Consider the following 21317-nt stretch of genomic DNA (forward strand, 5'->3'; position numbering starts at 1 on the left):
CTCCAGCAAGCGGGGCGCCAAAATGTCCACATATTGTGCATAAAATTCTATGGGTAGGCCATCCACTCCCGGTGTCTTATTCCGGGCCATGTGTTTGATTGCGCTCCGGATCTCAGTCAGTGTTACATCCTGCCCCAATATCTCTGCTTGTTCCTCGTCTAGTCGCGGAAGCGGGACCCCTTCTAAGTACCCATCTATTTCTGTCTCCTCTACTTCAAAATTACACTTGTACAGGGATTCATATTAGGTTAAAAATTGTGATAGCACCTCATTTTGCGAGTAAACCATGTACCCTGTGGCTTTCTTTATCCTCATAACTGGGCCTCCTCTCAGAACTGAGTTCGCCAACCACGCCAGCAGCGTTCCTACCTTATCCCCTTCTGCGTGAACCTTTACCGTATAGCTCTTGTAATCAAAACTTCGCAATCACTCCATTTCAATCGCTGCTGCTTCCTTTGCGTCTATTAGCTTCGCTTGCAGTGTTGGTTGTTCTGGTCTTTGTTTTTCTATCTCCCTCAGGTTTCCCTCCGCCTTTGCTACGTCACTGAGCAGCGCTTTCCTTACCACTGAGTATTTACTGATACAGAAACCCTTGTATCACTACTTTAAATGCATCCCATTCTACCGCTCTAGTAGAAGCTGTTCCTTGATTTTCCTCAAAATAACGTTCAATGCCTTCCTTTACCTCTGTATGGAAAAAATGATCCTCCAGTGTATCCGGGCGGAGGCGCCAGGTAGGTATTGAAGATCTCGTCCGCAGCCAATTAATGGACAATTACTGTGGATTATGGTCAGATATAGTCCTAGCTAAATACTCGGAGTGTACCGGCATATGGGCTATTGATTGAGAACATAGGATTGTATCTATCCTAACATGGAGCTCATGTAAAGCTGAAAAAAAGGAATAATCCCTGTCCCGAGGGTGGTGTCTGCGCCATGTACAACTAGCCCCCATCTGTCCTGCCAATCTGACCTGCTTTTGGCTAACCGACGAACTGGAGAATCAACTAGTGGAGCATGTGACCTATCAAGAGCTATGTCTGTTATTGAATTAAAATCTATCCCCACTATTGCTGGGCCGGCCAAGTAATGCGCTAGCGCCCCCAATACTCGATCCAGGAAGTGTGCTTGATCCACATTTGGTGCATATATACTACTGAGTATAACATCTCTTCCATATAGCCTTCCTTCTACTGCTACATATCTGCCTTCTGGGTCTAAAATATGGTTCGTAGCCTGGAAAGGGACACCTGCTCTCACCCAGATCAGCGCTCCACTGGCAAACGCCAAGTACGACGTGCTGAAAACCTGACCCCTCCATCTACGTTGCAGCGCCTGTCCTTCCGCCCTGGTAAGATGGGTTTCTTGAAGTAGGGTTGGATTCCCCTTCTCACTAGATATGCATGGACTTTGTGGCGCCTCGTCATTGTATTCAGACCTCGTACGTTCCATGTGATACATCGCAATTCAGGTAATGTTCCCATTGTGATTATCCCACAGCTTCCTACTTCTCATTTTATGCTTGCCCACACCAAAGTTGCCCCCCCATTCATCAACACCCCATTCAACACTCCCCCACCACCACCCCAGAACAGGACCTAATATCAAACTATTAGTCCCCATCCAAACCATATAACAACTCACACAACTATACCCAGTAGTAGTCACTACTGGCTTGCCTTAAGGGCAATTGGGGGCTGCTCGGTCCCAACAGGCAGCTACGCCAGCCCCAGGCTCCGCTGCCCTGCGATCCCATATGTAACTTGCAATACCTGTTCCCTCCCACACCACTCCCAGGTGCAGTTTTATGTCTAAACATTCTATGGTAATGTACCAACTGCCAGCGCCCTCTCAGTTAAGTTATTCATCCAGCATGCCTTCTGCAGTCCTAGGCGTGACATCCGGACCCTTATTGCTATCCGTTTCCGACATTTCAGTGTCTGAACGTGTCTTGTCCTCTTCCGAGTCAGTCCCTACTGCCGAATCATTCCTCTGTGAGCCGGTTATCGCTGATGTTGCTTCCAATACTTCCTGTCTGTCTGCTGCTGCTTTTGACATCAATTGTTTCAGCAGGCTCTTGTTTCTCCTCCTTATTCTCTGGGATTTGCGCATCTAGGGTGCTTTTGTCGGTGCAGATTGTCGTTGCCCTTTGTGATCTGTGCCCGCTCTGTAGGTTTCCAGCCATGTCCACGCTTCCTCAGGTGTAAGAAAGAACTGCGTTGTGTCATCCACAATAACTCTCAGCTTTGCAGGATCCCTTCCTCCCTAAGTTCTTTCTTAATTGCCAGGAATGAAGCACAACGTCTTTGAATCTCCTGTGCATAGTCTGGGAATATTGTTACTTTGCTGTTTCCTACTGTGAAGGGTCCAGCTGTACGCGCTCTTTGGATCAACAGGTCTCTGTCTTTGTTATGGAGTAATCTGGCTACTACTGGTCTAGGAGGACGGCCCGGCAACGGCTGCCGTGCTGGGACCCTATGCGCCCTCTCAAGTGTGAAGAAGGAAGACAATCCCTCTGGTGCAACCACTGTCTTAAGCCAATTCTCCAGGTAGCCAATCATATCGACCCCCTCCATTTTCTCGGGGAGACCCACCACACGTATGTTATTGTGTCTATTTCTACTCTTGGAGTCTTCTTCTTTCTTCTCCAACGTCACTATGCGGTCTAGAGCATCCACCATTTTGGCCTTCAGGGCAGCGTGGGCCGTTGTCAAGTCCTGGAGGGCATTCTCATTTGTTTTCATTCTGTCTGCCAGTTTCGAGTGGTCTGCACGCAAAAGCCCCAGCCCAGTCGCCACTTGTGTAATGTCTTGTTGGAGGGCTTCTTTTGATGCAGCTATGGCTTCTAGGATCCAGTCGAACTGTTGCTGCAGCCCTGGTTCTGGCATTGTTTCCACAAGTCCCCTGCTCCGCCTTGTTAATGTTGTCCGTTTCCGCGCTCCCGTCTCTCTCTTGCTTTTAGGCTTCATCACGGCCAAAGGACTGCTCCACGGCTCAGCACAGTACGTTTGCTTCTCTCGGGTCCCCACCGGTTCTTGCACCTCCAACCAAACTTCGAGTATTTAGTTAGCCCCACATAACTTGTTCACAGCAGTCCTTAGGGGTCCAGCTGGGTGCATATAACAGTATCCGACCCCGTCTAGAGTGTTCACTGGGTCTATTGTCACGCTAGTGTTCTGTTCCTGCGGTCAGTTCCAATAGATTACTCTACTGTACATGTCCTCCTTAATTCAGCACTATCAGTGGGCTCAGGTCCCTGTTCCCTGCAAGCATGTTCCAATAGCTATTCGGCTCCAAGCTCAATATTTCCGCGTCCGAGCTGTCTGTTCCCCATTCACTCACAAGGCCCAGAGGATTCCGCCCTATTTTTAATCTGCAGTGGTTCGGTCAATTCACAAGGTGACTCGGTTCCCTCTCCTCTAGCACGCCGACTCTCGGGGCGCTGCAGGATGCCCCTTGGGTGTCATTCACTTTGGCTATGGTATGCTCCTTCCTCACTTCTAGTGTATGTCATATAGGGGATGTTCCTTGTGCCGTTATCTCCCCTTCATTCCACCGATTCAGTACTGCCCTCGGAGCCTGTCACATTCAACCGCACGCCCTCGCCCTTGTTCATGCAGCGCTGCGCACCTGACTCCCACCCCCACCTCCGCAGTACAGGGTTCAGGCACACTGCGCCGCACTTACCCAGGCATTGCTGTCAGGCTCCTCAGCGGCTACTCCGCCTTCCGTGCGCAGTCTTCTCCGTACAACGCCGCACTGCAGCGCCACTCAGGGTTTCGCTTCTTTCCGCTGCAAGTTTATTGATCCCCGTGTTTTAAGCGCCAGCCTCCGGTAGCATCACTGAGAGACGGCACCTCGGATCCCAGCTGACTTCCGTGGGGACAATTTTGCCGTTATTGCTCTCCGATATTGTCCTTGAGCATTGTTCCCATAATCTGCTTCTCATTAGTCTTGCGCTTCATAGGCAGATTGGCCGTCCAGCCGCCATTTTGAGAGCTCGGTTTCGGTTTGTTGTTTGCCTACGACTACAAAGTGCTGGAATCTCCTTTTTCTTTCCTCACTTCGCACTTCAATCGGAGCTGTTCCCCAGTTCACTCGCGCTCATACGTCATCCCCGCTATAGTTTCACGGGTTGCTCCCTGTTGCTGAGGTTCATCAACAGCCGAGCTCCGCCGTCATTTTGCCGTTCCTTTCAATTCAGCTCCCTTACACTAATTCGCTCCTGTAGCCGTGTGGAAGGCTCCGGCTGCTTCGCAATCATATATCTGCATGTCCCCAGCCGTTCAGATATCTGGAGCGCTAGTTCTTTTTGTCGGGCATGCAGGATAATCAGGATGTTTTCAGGATCGGGCGCGGAGCTCCGAGTTCACGCCGCCTCTCCCATCGGCGCCCACGCCACGCCCCCTCAGGACTACTGAACTATCGCCCTCTGGGGCCGTCCAAATTTTTCAGAGAAGGACTAATAAATGTGGCTAGCAGTTTAGCATTAAAATTGACCAACTTTACTATCATTGGCGATTTGAATCTGCATCTGGACTCCGACAAGGACCCAGACATACAAAATTATCTTAATGACATGGCTGCCTCGAAGCATAGGGTCAAGACTGATTTGCATATAGCTGGGTCTGAACTGAGGTGGCGAAGTGAGCTAAAGAATGATGATGGATTAAACACAAATCTGTGACTGGGGGTGAGTGTCTGAAAGGTTTCAGCACTCCGTCCCTCATCTCCTTGTGTTTGCTTTGCCTTTCAATTATACCAACTGGTCTCTGGACCTACGCATGTGGCAGGATATCTGCTCGATCCATTGCGCACCAACATTTTGTTTACAACGGCCCCAACAATGTTACCGATGACATGGACCAACTACTATTTAATTTGTTTCCTAGTGGATCAGTCTGGCCCCAAATTGCAGGGCCAGCGTAATGCAATATTTAAATGTCCCTGGCAGAAACTAGATCATTCTACCTTCCGAGACATCCTGGCCACTACTCAGCCCATCATTTCATCGGATATCCAGATGGCTAGCAGTCGCTTTGGAAAGTGGATCAACTAGGCACTAGATAAGTGCATTCCAGCTAAATGGATCAATCCCAAGAAAGCCCGATCCCATGAATGGTTTGATGAGTCACTTGTCACTACCAGGAAAAATTGTACATTTATTCAATTTATTCAAGAGTTTTTATATAGCGCTGGCTAGACCCGGAGGTATCAGAGCGCTTTACAAGAGGTTCCACAAAAATTACATTACAAGATTACATCAGTTCCAATTTACATCAGTTGCTAGACAAACAATTGCAAGAGTATAGAAGGCGAGATAATTGAAGTGTAGAAGGGAAGGGGGTAAGTGTAAAGGGATAGGAGGGAGATACGGCAGAGAGACGAAAGGAAATCTGTCCAAAGTCCGGCTGGGTAGGTGACGGTCGAGGGGGAAGTCCCAAAACCCATCTCCTCTATAGCTGTCAAGTAGCTCCACCGAGCATTGGCCAAATAGTTCTATCTCAATGGGAAAAACAATTAAAGAAACATGGAGGGCAAAATAAATGGAGCGTAGAGGGGAGGGGGCATGGAGGGAGAGAAAGGGGGGATAGGGGAAGAGACAACAGGGAGAGACGAAATGAAGTCTGTCTAAAGGCCGACTGGGTAGGTGACGACCAAGGAGGGAGTCCACGGCCCATCTCCCCTATAGCTAAACCAGGTAGCTCCATTGGGCATTCGACAAAATAGTTCAGTCTCAATACATTGAGAGACGAGAGAAGGAGAGACAAAAATAGAGGGAGGATGCGGGAAGAGACGACAGGAGAGACGAAAGGAAGTCTGGATGAAGACCGACTGGGTAGGTGACGTCCAAGGAGGGAATCCCTGACCTGTCTCCCCTATAGCTAAACCAGGTAGCTCCATCGGGCATCAGACAAAATAGCTAGATCTCAAATGACGAGGGAAAATTCGCAGATAGACAGGGTGGGGACAAGGTTCAGGACAGGTGAAGGCAGAGGTTAGCTGCAGGAAAGTGGAGAGGAGTAGAGCGAGGAGATAAACAGGGTGGGGACTAGGGCCAGGACAGGTGTTAGGAGGAAGGTAAGGCAGAGAGACGAAGGAAAGTCTGCCCAAAGTCCGGCTGGGTAGGTGACGGTCGAGGGGGAAGTCCCAAAACCCATCTCCTCTATAGCTGTCAAGTAGCTCTACCGGGCATTGGCCAAATAGGTAGGTCTCAAATTGGAAAACATTTAAAGAACATAGAGGGCAAAATAAATGGAGCGTAGAGGGGTAATGGGGTAGGGTAAAGGAGTAGGAGGGAGCATATGACAAAGAGACGTAGGAAAAAATCTGCCCAACGTCCAGCTGGTTAGGTGACGGCCGAGGGGGAAAGTCCATAGCTCATCTCCTCTGTAGCTACCAGGTAGCTCCACCGGGCGTCGGCCAGAAAACTAGGTCTCCACGGTCGGGGGTAAGTTCACAGATTCAATGTACGGATGGGGGAAGGGTCAATGTCAAATTAAATATCTCAAAGTAGGAGCACAACATGGAAGGGACTATAGTGGCATCCATCTTGGGGTCAGGCAAGGGGTTCTGGTCTTGGTGTTAAAATTCAGCCGGTCCCCATTTTTATCTTTTGCTCAACAGGGGGGGGGGATGGAGATTGTTGTGCAGAGGAGGAGCTTGAGGGCAGAGCCTATGACCGCTTGTCACCCGAGGTGGGTATTTCCGAGTTATAGTTGCTAGGGGGGGAGAGATAGCCGCCATTTTGGGATCAGGCGGGGCGCCTCTAGAGTATTACTTGGTTGGTCTTAAAGCAGATCGTAGTCTTCTCTAGAGGTCGGTGCTGTTGCTGTCATTACCATTTTGGGGTCAGGCTCGTTAAATATAGGCTCTCCAATACAGACTTACGCCCTAAAAATGACCAAGGGGGACAGTGACGGGGGCCTCAGCCTCGTGGGCTCACCATTAGGGCACCTGGCGCTCCCAGCGATGTTAGGAATGTCCCCGCTCACCGTCTCTCAACTCGCGGTGGATGTCGGCAATGGCGGACGGGATCCCCATAGGATCGGTAACTCCTACCCGAGCTGTGTGCACCTTCTCTGCACCGGCAGGCCTCTCGCTGCGTCTCCGCCGTGTCCAGTATGGTATAGGGAGATGGCAGAACCTCATCCGCTGGTGGAGTGGAGACAGGCAACATCACAGATAGTTCCTCTCAGCCTCCGGGCGCAGTCCAGCAGCTCGTCAGGTGCAATCTTAGCCTGTTGGAGATGCTCCTACAATCCTACGACTAAAGCTGAATATGCGGCCGCTAGGAATATCTATCACAAACGGATTCGGAAAACACGTGCTGCATTTTTTGCTAATAAGATTATCACGAGCAATAATCCCTTGAAAACTATTTTCTCCCTAGTAAAGGATATAAAGAAGTCACCGGCGACTGCTGATAGTTCCATCACCTCTAATGACCAGTGTGAGGTTTTGGCCACTTACTTTATCAATAAAGTGGTGGGCATTTATGATAACTTCCACATTGAAGGGTGAAGCCACTGTTATGTTGGGGAATGATGCTACTGAGAATCGTGCCCTCTTTCTGGATACCTTTCCTCCTATCACTACAGATGGTCTTAAGGCTCTTGTCACTAAGATTAAATCCAGGTCCCCTGAATTGTTTGTTAAACATCAGGACTTCCTCGTTTCCAGCTGTCTGGATCTTATTAACCTCTGTCTTTCCAAATTAGAGGTAGCACAAACTTGGAAACATGCCAAAGTTATCCCCCTCTTGAAGAAACCTTTATTAGATGCTTCCAGGTCGGAGAATTATCGCCCGATCTCCCTATCGCCGATTTTAGCCAAAGTAACCTATGTGAACAGCATTTTGATGCAGGTTTTAGAGTCTCACTCACTACTGGAGGTGTCTCAAAATGGCTTCCGTCCCAAGCACAGCACAGAGTCAGCCTTATTAGCTGTAACGGAGCAACTAATGGCCTCCTTGGATGAAGGCAATATGACAGTGCTTATTCTGCTTGATCTCAGCGCTGCCTTGGACACGGTCTCACGTAGTATCTTGATCATCAGGCTGCATGACATCAGTGTCAAGGGTAGAGCTCTTGATTGGTTCACTTCCTTCCTGCGTGGCAGATCTTTCCAGGTCATCTCTCTTCCCTTCCACTCACAGACACAGCCTCTGTGTTTTGGTGTACCCCAAGGGTCGGCGCTTAGCCCGACCCTTTTCATTATTTACGATCGTCCGCTGGCCCTGTTCGCCAAAACCCGTAATATATCTTGGGTATAAAATGCAGATGATACACAACTTGTCCTTTCTTGCACCAAGGACTCTAGACAGGACGTGGCTAAATTCCAAGAAGATCTATTAGTCATATCGGGCTGGATGGAGGCAAACTGCCTTCAGCTAAACTCGTTTAAAACAGAGATCCTCTTACTAGGCAGAGTTTTCTATTTTTGGGGCAACAGTTGGTGGCCGCCGGAGCTGGGCTCTGCTCCCGTGCCTAAAGTCACAGTAAAAAACTTTGGAATTTGATTGGACAACGCCCTATCTTATGAGGCTCACACCAAGTCTGTGGCAGTCTTGTTTCAGCATTCTGCGCGTGCTCAAACTCATTCTGGGCCTGTTTGATGCTCATACTCGTCAACTGGGAGTTCAAGACACTATTCTGGCTAGGTTGGAGTACTGCAACAGTCTCCTGCTTGGTGCTAGTAAATTTGTGACCAATAGGTTCCAGCGCACCATGAATGTGTCAGCACTTACTCTACTTGCACTGCCTAAGTACAGCTCAGTCTCTGGTGGGCTGTGTGGTCTCATTGGTTGCCCGTTGAGCAAAGAATCCTGTTCAAAGCACTCTGTCACACATCAAATACTGGCGGGTTCTGGTTCAACGATTCTCAGCGACCTAGGTCACCAATATATCCCTACCCGTGCCCTGCAATCTGCTGTTCTTCACTTGATGCGGGTGCCATGTTTCCATAGAGCAAGAGTCGGAGGCTGTTCATTTAAAGTTCTTGCTCAAACTCTCTGGAACTCGCTGCCTCTCTCCATTAGGAACATCCCTAATCCTCTGGCATTTAGAAAGACAGTTTCAGTAGCAGTAACCTCATTTCCACCTTCTCTCGGACATACAGCGCTGTGACATCCCTTTGCTGGAACAGCAATGCACTCAACAAATCGCATAACACAACATTTCAAATGGAAACTGTGCCAATTTTGCTGGATTGCTGAAGGAAAACCTGGTGCAAAAGAGTGGATAATACAAAGTTCACCTTCCTAGACATTTACTGGGACAGCAAACAGAAGGAGAAGATCTTTCTTCTTTCTGGGAAACTCATGGAAGCCCTTACGCTAGCTCGCTCTGTGTTTCGGCCATCTAAATGACATCTCTAATTATATGTCACATTCCTCACTGGTGAACAAATCTAGAACGCAAACTAAACAAGCTGTGTTGTCAACCTTCCAACACTGAAGGAGAGCAGGTTCAAAGTCAGCTGAGAAAAGATTCTTGTTGATAAGTAAGAGACTAAAAACTTCCTAACTCCAAGGAAACAAAATATAATAACATTGTAAACAACCTAGAATGTCAACTGTAGAAAAAAAAACATTGCTTCAAAACTATTTATACCATTGAAAACATCTACATAACATAGAGGTTTTCAGGGATCCTTGCTGTACACAGCGGGAAAGATAGCTATCTAACAGACACTTCATAAAGATTTCATAAAGAAGGAGTATCAAAAGTATCTGGGTTAACTAGAAATACCTATTGCACCGAATTACGGTTTTCTATTTTTTCATGCAATATTAAAGCAGACTATTCAAACTCTTTGTAAAGTGCAAATTTCCAATTATAATTGCCTGTATTAAATAGGCATTTATTTTATTAAATTATTTAAAAGCAAAATGGAACGTATATATAGACAGTCTACATCCTACTTATAGGCAAATACATTCCAATGTTTATTAAATATTAAAGAACACAAGATGGAGGAGAACCACCCAAAACACTCAGAGAGTAAACACAAATTTAAGGTAATGGTATCAGACATTGGAATTACTGGGAGTTCAGACAATGGCCAATTAATTAAATCATCAAAGAGGGGAGTAGAAAGAACACATAGCTTGATTTCAGGGGCCAAAGGGTCTAATTTCACAATTCTAAAGAAACCAATGTCTTTTGTGAGGCTGCTTATCAAATAAAGTGAAAAAAGGACTTATGATTCAGTTTACAGAGAACAGTGGAAACCTCTCTGGAGAAATTAATTATATGATAATGTCTGCAAGGTATTCTCCATCAGATCATGGTTATCAAAAGTATCAGAATGCTTAAAATAAATGCAGGGGGGCATTGCAAAAAGGGAGTTCAGTATCTCCTGTTGTGCGTACATGTCCAAAACTAGTCATTTTCTAAAAGAAATCGTTGGGGCTATGAAGAAACTTTTGGGTTAACTGGTAAAGGCTTAAATTGAAACAAAAGCAGGTACAAAAATATGATGGCTTATTTTGGAGACTGCCATTAGTCTCAGCAATAAAGTGAAACTAAATGACAGCCTCAACACTGTTATACTGACAGAGAAGTCACTATATCTCCTACCAAAGGGAAACAAGTGATGGAGGGTCACTTTGCTAGAAGATGTGGACCACTGATGGCAAACCTGGCCAGAGATTACTTTAAAACGACATGCACCTCCCCCCAGCTTGACAGTGCTTTGGTTCTTTGATTGGTACACAAGGTTCTATGAGAATAAATTGGAGTTTGGGTAAGGATACAATAGCAATTCTTATCGACTTTTTTGTTGGAATTAGACATTTTGAGATTCAATTATAGCGGTCAATTTCTCTTGTCTATGGTTTACCTTTGGTGTTAAACATAATAAAAGCAATAATAAAACATATTGACTATCACATGTGAACAGTAGGTATTTTCACTTTGGTACAATATTTCATGTCATCCAAATGACACTGAACTGCTACTGTTATTTGAATGTACCTTTTGGTTGCTTTTATCTGTCCCACTATTAGTTATTACACAAAATAGAACAGGCATAAGACAAATATTGTATGATCAGCTGCTTTACTTAGATTCAGAGTCCCTCTTCAACTTGAAATATTTAAAATTCAAGTACCTTTTATACATGATCCAATGATCTTTCACTGTTGCGTGGGTTTCGATTATTTCATCTAATGTGAGCAGCACAGTCAGCAGTTCTCCCAGGTGCTCATATAAAGTCTACCAAAAAAAAAATGTTCAACAAATTTGAAAAGGTAATGAAAGAAAACGTTTACTTATCCTGTCGGTGAGCAGCATGTAGTGCTGTAGATGCACATGCTCTACATACTCCTACCATCAAGTGTTGGGCTCGGACATGTACAACTTGTTTTTCCTTGAGAAGTCTTTTGAGTCACGAGGTCTCTGTGACTCTTCCAATGACTGGTAATGTGGATGTGCAACGTCTCCATTATTAGATTGTTTTCCCACACATTAGGGGATGATGGAGATGGATCATGAAAATGCACAAGGATGACCATGCAGAAGAATAAAAAGAGGGAAAGTAAAAGGAAAAAAAGGCATCTGCAACAACCAAAGGCTTCCAGTGTGGAGGGTGGGTGCATGGGAACCTACAGCACTACATCCAAAAAACAGATGCTTACAGGGTAAGTAACATTTTTCTGTTCCTGGCACGTTTAGCTGTAGATACACATTCTCTGCATAGAATGTAAAGCAGTTCTTCACAAAGCGGTGGCTAGCCAGAGGATGTCCCAGAAGATTAAAAAAGCGTGGGTAGTACAGATTGGTCCATTTGAGCTGGTTGTCTTGCTAGGACATCTACAAAGTAGTGTTTGGTGAATGTATGTGGTGTGGACGAAGTAGCTGGCTTACAGGTATCAGCTACTGAAATATTACCCAAAAATGGTTTGGAGGCTGCTTTCTTACAGGTAGAATGCAGCTGTGGAGGAGCAGGGAGCTGCTTTTTGGCCTTGGTGTTGCAGGTTTGAATGCACTAGCCTGCGAGCTACAACTGCTTTTGAAATGGCACTTCCTTTGTGTGGTTTAGTATAGGTGACAAATGGCTGAATTTTCCGAAAGGATTTTGTTGTATCAGTGTAGTACATGAGGGCCCTCTTCACATCTAGTGTGAGAAGGGCTCTCTCTGCTACGGAGTCTGGGTGTAGGAAGAACACTGGGAAATCAATTGTCTGGTTAAGGAGGAAAGGAGAGATCCTCTTGGGTAGAGACTTTGGATTAGTTCTAAGAACTACCCTGTAAGGATGAACCTTGAAAAAGTGTTCTTCCAGCATGAGAGCTTGGATCTCACTTACACGCCCCAGGAAGGTGATTGTGATTAGAAATGCTACTTTCCAAGCATAAATTGGAGAGGGAAGAATGAAGGGGCTCCCCACATAGATCTGTTCTATGTCCCCATTGATTCAAGGGGTCCATAGAGACTGTGCCGCGGAACAACACGAAAAAGGAGTGTACTCCCTTTTTTTTTTCTAATCCTCAAGAATGACTGGTCCCTCAGGTCCATACTAAACCTCAAGCCCCTGAACAAGTACATGCTGTTGGTGCATTTCCACATAGTCACGCTCCAGTACATCATCCCACTATTGCAGCAAGGTGACTTCATGACTGCCCTCGACTTGAAGGATGCCCATTTTCATATCCCGATTGACAATATCCCAATTGACAATGCACATCGCCACTACCTCTGGTTTATGATAAGTGGACAGCACAATTCAAAGTTCTGAACTTCGGGGTAACCACTGCCCGAGAGTCTTCATCACATAGTTTGTAGTGGTAGCCACTCGTCCATGGAGGAGTGGCATGCACGTCTTCCCTTATTTTCACAAATGGGTGATAAAGAGCGCAAGCAAACAGCAGTGTTTGGCTCATACACAGATTACCTTAGACCTTCTCCTCGATCTAGGTGTCGCCATCAACGCTGGCAAGTCCCAACTCCAACCCCCACAAATACAGCCCTTTCTAGGAGCAATTCAGAACTCAGTCACCCTGAAAGCTTATCCCAACCAGGCATGGTTTCAAGCCTTCTAGATCCTACCACCTTTTTTTCAGTCAAATTGTCAACTGAGAGTGAGAACATTAATGCACCCAATAGTTATCTTCATCGTTCCCCATGCCCACTTACACATGCGTCTGCTCCAAGAATGGCCACAAGCAGAGGATCCATGGGAGGATCTAGTAATTATTTACCAGTTCTATGCCTGAGGTATGGAAACAAGCTGTGGTGCTTCCCCTCTGCAAGAAGCCCAATATCAGCTTTGAGAAGCTGGATAATTTGCGCCCCATCTCCCTGCTACCCTATTTTTCTAAAGTGGCGGAGAAGGTGGCCAACGTGCAGCTAATGCAATTTGTGGAGAAGACCAACCTTCTTCATCCCACCCAATTCGGGTTTCGGCCTCGTCATTCGACGGAGTCAGCTCTCCTCATGGCATCCGAAACCATCAGACAGGGCGCTGACGAGGGCCAGACTATGGCCTTGATCCTTCTGGATCTCCGCGCTGCGTTCGACACTGTAGCACATTCCATCTTGCTACAGTGTCTGAACAAAGGAGGGGTGAGAGGTGCAGCGCTGAAATGGATCCAATCATTCCTATCGGGCCGAGGTTTCCAAGTCAGGCAGGGCGACTGCTACTCGGAGCGAGTAGCCTTGGACCAGGGGGTGCCGCAGGGCTCGTCCCTGAGTCCAACTCTTTTTAATCTCTACGTTGCCCCGGTTGCCACCATAGTGGAGAGTCACGGCCTGCGCATGGTGTCGTATGCCGACGACACGCAGCTGGTCATCTCCCTGTCACGTGCGCCCAGTCTTGCGGCGCACATCTTCAGAGCATGCATGCAAGATCTTGCTGCCTGGATGTCTGCCAATTGCCTCAAGCTCAACGGAGGCAAGACTGAGGTGCTGGTCGTGGGGGGAGGCCAGGCGGTGTGGACGTCGGCATGGTGGCCACCATGCCTGGGACCAGCACCAATCCCCTGCCAGGAGGCGAGGAATCTGGGTATCTGGTTCGATCCCAACCTCACCTTCGGACCCCAGATCAATCGGGTGGTTGGATCATGCTTCGGGACTCTCAAGAGCCTCAGGAAGGTTCTGAAGTTTCTGCCTATCAAAGCACGCCAAACATTAGTGCATGCATTAGTTACATCGAAGATGGACTATGGCAATCTTCTCTATCTAGGGTCTTTAGAGAAGAATCTGAGCCGCCTACAGGTTTTGCAGAATGCTGCTGCCCGACTGGTGCTCAGATTACCCAGAAGAGCAGCCTCCAAAGCAGCGCTCCAAGCCCTGCACTGGCTCCCGGTGAGAAGCAGGGTGGACTCTGCACCTGCCACCGGATTGTCAATGGTAAGGCCCCCCTTCCATTGCAGGGACTGCTGACACAATACGAGACTTCCCGTTCCCTAAGATCTTCCGGCACGGGGCTCCTGTCTATTCCCAAGGTGTCTAAAGCTCGGATGGGCGGAAGATCCTTTAGGTATCTGGCTGCGTCAAGCTGGAATAAACTTCCTGTGGCGCTGCGTCTAGAACCATCAGAACTCATCTTCAGAGCCAAGTTAAAAACATTATTATTTACCCGGTAACATGTTTCCGCCTAGTACTTCTCCCACAGCACTCGCTCCTTAGCGCGGGGACACGCCGTTGTGCGTCACCAAGCGCTTTATAAAACCCCCTATTATTATTATTATTATTATTATTTGGACCGGCACCCATCGCTCTCTGCACTGGTGGAACAGCAACAATGTATTGCAGGGCCAGACCCTTACTAGACCCAGTGACCATTATCACGGACACATCTCTCACATGCTGGGGGGCGCATCTGCAGAAAGTGACTGTTCAGGGTCTGTGGACATCTCTTCAACAGACCTTCCACATAAACTGTTTGGAGTTATTGGCAACTCAATTGGCTCTGAAGGCTTTCTTCCACCATGTACATCACAAAATAGTCCAAGTCAAAGCAGACTGCATGACTGCCATGTATTACCTTTTAAAATAGGGGGCACGCACTCTCCCTAGCTCTGAGCGTTAGCGCAAAGCATTTGGTGTTGGGTGATCCATCACAAAGTACGTCTGCTAGCAGAGTACCTTCTGCAAGCGGACAACAAGTTTTCAGAACTGCTCATCAGGATGCGGCAACAAGTCCATAAGTGGGAACTTTACCCCCAAGTCTTGCTCCTGTATTTACAAAGTTAAGGCTTTCCCCACTAGATCTGTTCGCAACCGGCAAAAATGCCAAATGCCCAAGCTTCACCTCCAGGTTTCCACACCCACAGTCCATGGGCAAAGCACAATTTATTTGCCTATGCTCTTCGACCTCTCCCACTTCTTCCAAATGTGATTCGGAAGCTTTGGCAGACCTCCTTCATCCTCGTCCTAGTGGCTCCCACCTGGGCCAAGCAGCCATGGTTCACAACTCTCCTCAAGTTGTCTGTAGTCTCTCACGAGAAGCTCCCAAATAGGCACAACCATCTAACTCGACACTAGGGTCCAGTTCGACATCCCAGTACCAGGCAGCTCAGCCTTGCTATCCGGCACCTGAGGTTCTAGAGTTTGGTTACCTCACTTTTACTCCTGAGGGTTGCTACCCCACTACAGGAGCCGGCTATGCAGCAAAGTGGAAGAGGTTTGTCCACTACTGCCTACCCAAACATATAGATCCGCTAAAGGCAACCGTGCAAGACCTCTGTTACCTATTTCAGTTGCAATGTTCAGACCTTTCTTACACATCCATTTGTTTACATTTGGCTGCATTCACAGCATACCTACAGAACAGGGTACACTCTTCATTATTTCAGACATCAAGGCCTTTATGGAAGGACTTAAGAGAGTTATCCCTCCCACGTTACCCCTAGTCTCATCATGGAATCTCAGTGTAGTCCAAACTAAGCTCATGGGACCTCTGGTTTATGGTAAGTGGACAGCACAATTCAACGTTCTGACCTCCGGAGTAACCACTGCCCCGGAGTCTTCATCACATAGTTTGCAGTGGTAGCCACTCATCTCTGGAGGAGTGCCATGCACGTCTTCCTGTATCTTCACGACTGGCTGATAAAGAGTGCAAGCAAACAGCAGTGTTTGGCTCACACTCAGATCACCTTAGACCTTCTCCTCGATCTAGGTGTCACCATCAACGTCGGCAAGTGCCAACTCCAACCCCCACAAATACAGCCCTTCCTTGGAGCATCTACTTCATCCTGGGGGAGACGCCGGTGTTCTGGTGAGAAGGGGGGATGTTTGGTGGTAGAGCAGTGAGTTCCACGCAGTAAACCTGCTCTACAATGGACAGAATCCATTGGTCTGAGATGATGCTTTGATATTGTGGAAGGAACCAATGTAGACATCCCCCAACAGGTGTTGTGTGATCAGGGGAAAGGGAGAGGAAGTCACTGCTTGGATGGTGTGGCTCCCGTAGCTGCTCCACCTCCACCCAGCCCTTGGAATAGTTTCCTCTATAGCATGGGTACTCACAAACATTTTCCCAGGGGCCGCAAAGTACTGCCTTTGGCCTGCCCAAGAGCCCCAATGATGCCAGTAATGCGAGAGTCAGGGTGATGAAAGGTGGTGTGGGAGGACGCACAGCAGTGCATGCTGTGGACAACAAACCGACCCTTCACCCGACTTCAGTCTGCCACCAAAGCTCTATTCTCATGCACCAAGAATTAAAGTCAAAGCATTAACTTCTAATGTAAAACGTGAGAGGGAAAGAGATACTCATCTAGTGGCTGCATTGCATCATGTGAAACCAGAAAACATGGTATTAGTACTGGCTTCCTCAATTGACAAAATTGTGTGATCCTAGACAACTGGTTAATTTCACTTTGCCTCCTATTTCTTCATTACCACATATGAGAGCTCCTTAAAATATACAATTCAGGATGTGTGCTGTACAAAACCTTCTCTTATGTTTTATTTAATAAACTATAATGTTGTTCCAATTATATAACAACAAGGAGCACCTGATAAATGACTTGCCTCTTGGTTTACTAATGGCATTGTTTTCAGAATTAGGTGGATGGAATGTTTCCAAAATCATTTAAAAAAACTATCACTGCCTCTCAATGCAGTGATATAATCTGATCTACTAAGGTAAAATGCTCATACAAGTTCTTAAAAAACTCTTTGCAAACTTCCAAAAAGTGTTTCACATTTTTGCATGTTTAGGGCAAGTTGCCTTTAAAACTAAAGGTGTTCCTAAAGTTAAGTTGTCTAAGACACCGGCTTGTCTTCTTTACCGTAGCTTTAGATAACGTGTACATAAAGAATTCCTGTTTGTTTCAGAGCTTTTTGAATCTTCCTGCTCTGTCCTGTGAACAGCAGCCCATTGATGCTGTTCACCAGGGGCAATTAAAGGTTAGGAGGGCCGCATGCGGCCCAAGCCATACTTTGAGTATCCCTGCTCTATTGGCACCCCTGGAATAACCCTGGGAGGCTTGTGGATGATGTTGCTGTCGCTGGTATGAGATGGATGCCTATGGCAAAGTGGCTTTGGTGCCATCACGGAATTGTGAGTGGCAAAGTCACACGGGTGATGGAGACTGTAGAGCTCCCATTGTTTTGTCAGTGTCCGTGTCTTTTTTGATTTTTTCATCCATCTAATCCATTTGAGGCCCAAAGCGTTGTTCCCTATCAAAGGACATGTTGATCAGATGTTGCTGGACTTCTGGTTTGAAGCCAGAGACATGAGGCCAAGCATGCTTGTGGATCAAGACGCTTGAGTTAATGCCTCTGGCGGCAGTGTTAGCTCCGTTGAGGACACACCTGATTGTGTTAATGGAAATTGTTTGCCTTTCCCCTACAATCTCCTGTGCCCATTATTTATAATGATCTGGGAGCTGCTGGAATAGGTCTCCCATTTTGTCCTACTGGGCAGTCGTCTCGGGACGACAACCCCACTCATTAGGGGATCCACCAATGAGTTGTAGATTGTGTGGCAACCATTTTCCCTGCCACAACAATTTTCGTACTTTTCGTGCCTGGCAGCAGGGCATTCCCAGTACCCTGTGCCTTTGCCCGTTTACAGGCTGTGTGCACTACAAATGAGTCTGGCTGTAGCGGATTTCTGATGTAGGAAGGGTCAAAGGAGGAGGGCTTATATTTTTAGTCAAACCACGGGGTGACTATTCTAACTTTGACAGGGTCTTTGAAAACATCCTTTTTAGTCTTAGGCATACCATTAACCATGACCTAAAAATTGTGTTGAATGCTGAGTGTGTGAGAGCGTTTCTACCAGGGAGTCCTCTTCATCTACAATGGTATGTAGGTCTACCTTGTGAAAATCGGCTACTCTGTGAATAACCTTATGGTAAGTTGTGGTATCGTCTGGAGGGGAAGGCTTGGCAGGGTACAGGTTGGGGGTAGTTGTTACCTGCAGGGATAACCCCATAATCGTCCCAAGGGATCATCCTGGGGTTCCAGGTCATAGGGAGCACCATAAGGATGTTTGAGTGCTCTCCTTCACATAGGGAGAATGTGTAGAGCTCTCTGGGGAAGGAGGCAGAGGTCCCTGATGTGGCTGAGGTGGAGGCAGAGAAAGAGGAGGTGGAAGATCTGGAGGAGGAGGAGGAGCAGATGGACAGGGCAACAGACTGGTGCCCTGGTCTTGATGCTTCTTCAGCTTGGGCGGTGGAGGGAGCTCTGATGCTAGCTGGCCAACAAAAGTAAGCTTCCTCTTGCAAGGAAGGGTCTCTTGCTACATTGGTGGTGGCTTTGCTGTGATTTTTCCCATCTGAGGGTAAAAGAACATTTTTCGTCATTGAGAATCCAACTACATTTGAAGGAACTGTAGTTTTGGCTTAAAGGCCGATTTTGACGTCAACCGTTGTTTCAGCTCCAAAGGGCCCATCAGTGTTCGGCATTGAGGTAGGCCGGGTCTTGAGAAGCTGGCTCCGAGGGGGTGGCGTGGAGTTGGAGTCTGCTCTGAAGCCTTAGGTCAGTGCCAGCCATGGCTGGGATGCAGTGGCAGCACAGAAGGCTGTGTCCCCAATTGTGGGCTCGATGCCTGACACCGGGTGGGGCGGTCGGTGACTAGATGGTGGTCCAGCATTGGCTGCAGGTCTAGCTCCTTTGAGACCGAGAACGATTCGAGTTCTGGGCTGAAGGCCACAACTTGCTGCTGTACCTCAGTTTCTTCTTCTTCTTCATCTTCCCTGAAAATGTTGCGGGTATAATCGTCACAGTAAAGCTCCATGGCACGTCAAGCAAACGGATAATCAGGACAGTTCCAAATGGTCTTTTTTTCAATTTGAATTTTTTTATCTTTTTATTCAAAGTTGAAAAGGAGACAAGGGAAGGGGAGCCGAATGGTCTTTTTTGAGTGTAAGGAGAGGCAGGAAGAGCTGGAAGCCTCGGTATGCTCCAGAGACAAGCAGAGAATACAAATTGCGTGTTGATCTGCCTAGGACTACTTGGAATGGCACTGTGGACAGTAGCAAAAGGACAGGTTTTTTCGATCACAGTGCTTGCATTGTCGGGCGTTGGACCTTACGGAATAGGCCCATGACGGGCGAGGCCCTGAATGGGGCATTAACATCAAACCAGAAGATGTGCAGCCGAGGAAAGGGCCTCGAAACGCAAAGCAAAAATGGATTGCCGGAAGCCACACGTCTTTGACTCAAGAGCCCCAGTGAAGCACTTCTACCCCGATGGCAGATGCTGATGCCCATGCACATTGTGAGTCATAGGAAGAGTCATTATACCTCGTGACCCGAAAATACCTCTTCGAAGAAAAACAAGTCATACACGTCCAAGCCCAACACTAGATGGCAGGAGTATGCAAAGCATGTGTATCTGTAGCTGCACACGCCACAAACATAATTTCATAATTACATTTAAACAAGCTGTAAAGTTGTTCTACTGCAGCAGTTCTATTAAAATAAAAATTACCAAAGAAGGTAACATGAAAAAACGATGTGGCACAGCCCTGTGGAAGGAGGTGCAGGGATGAGAAAACCATCTATATAAGAAGTGAAAATTTTCCTTGCTTAGTCAAGCACAGCAGATACAAGAGAGGTAACTGATCATAAAAGGGGGGAGAGGGGGGAGACAAGCAACTCTACATTGTAAAAACAGAAAGATTTCAAGTCCACAAGGACAGAGATGGACTTAAACGTATTACAATCCGAATACCAAACTGAAAACAAAGTTCTTAATTATTTTATAATCATACCAATTATGAGCGGTAATGGGCTTTAGAAAAGTGCTCTATCATCAAATTGGTTACTATAACATAAGTAGCAAGTGTTCTATTTCCCTTATCCGGGAAACCTATTTTGATTCACTGCATCCAATTATAATGTTGCATAATCCCCCACAGAACATGTACACGGCAAAAGAACCACACCAGTAGAATGCATTAGCATCTGTTAAACGGTCCCTAATGACACACAGCATAAAATATCTACCTATTTTTGCATGAGAAGACAAGTGTCCAAGGGAAGGGATTAAACAGAATATGTAACAACAGCCTGTACTTGTAGGACAGAGGGTGTTCCTCAGGTGTTGGAATTATCAGTAAAATATGCCATTGTTATTCCTTAGAAACAGCAGTGTTGATGTGGGCGTCATGATGGCAACAGGTTCAAAGTGCACTGATGTGCGATATTAAATTACACCCCTGAAAAGCCTCTGTTGCTCACATCAACAGCCCAGGTTATTATCTTCGATGGTGTGCATTTTCAGAATCCCCTCCTACATCAATATCTGTTTACAGCAAAGTACTGGAATCAACATTGTTAAGAATGATATGAGATGTCTCCACTAGAAATCTCTACTCAGCATCCTCAATTTCTTTAATTATTCCTCATTTTGAAAGAGAGCGCTTAGGTGGGGTGGGCCTATTCTGACCAAACTCCCTAGATCTGGATCCGCTTCCTCACAAATAACACCACTACCCATTACTTAAAATTTAGAAAGGTCCTTAAAACTTGGCTGTTTCCCAGGTGCCTCCTGTTGGCCATTTGAAGGCAAGGTTCAGCAGCAAAAGCTTTTTGGGTGGAAGTGCGGTATACAAAAGTAAATTCTAATTCATGACAGTCAGATCAGGCAATGTGTGACCATTCAAGAGGGATAAAAACCAACTGGTGTGTCTGCTCTGTACTCTGAAAAACTCTGCTTATTCATTTTACAGTGTTGTTACAGGAAACTCTTATCAGCAAACTGAACCTCTCATCTTGCTGAAAAGCACTACCTGCAAGTATGAAAGTTGTTAATGTACAGTTGCATGCCCCTCAAACCAATAATGTTCAGATCTGTGGAGCTGTCAAGAAAGAATCTGTAGAGACTGCACTGTTAAGTCCTGGAGCTATAATCGTGGT

General features: G+C 46.8%; 1 protein-coding gene across 2 annotated transcripts in view; it reads right to left on the bottom strand.

The window, feature by feature from the left end:
- The window catches only part of WASHC4 (WASH complex subunit 4), a 1268393-nt gene that overhangs the window by 1050270 nt on the left and 196806 nt on the right, over positions 1-21317 (bottom strand). For both annotated transcript variants that reach the window (XM_078674607.1, XM_078674599.1), the window contains exon 9: positions 11116-11219. In XM_078674607.1, coding sequence (XP_078530733.1) covers positions 11116-11219 — 104 coding nt within the window. The remainder of the gene's footprint in view (positions 1-11115; positions 11220-21317) is intronic.

The sequence above is a fragment of the Lissotriton helveticus genome, chromosome 1_1, assembly GCF_964261635.1.
Source record: "Lissotriton helveticus chromosome 1_1, aLisHel1.1, whole genome shotgun sequence".
Classification (NCBI taxonomy): domain Eukaryota; kingdom Metazoa; phylum Chordata; class Amphibia; order Caudata; family Salamandridae; genus Lissotriton; species Lissotriton helveticus.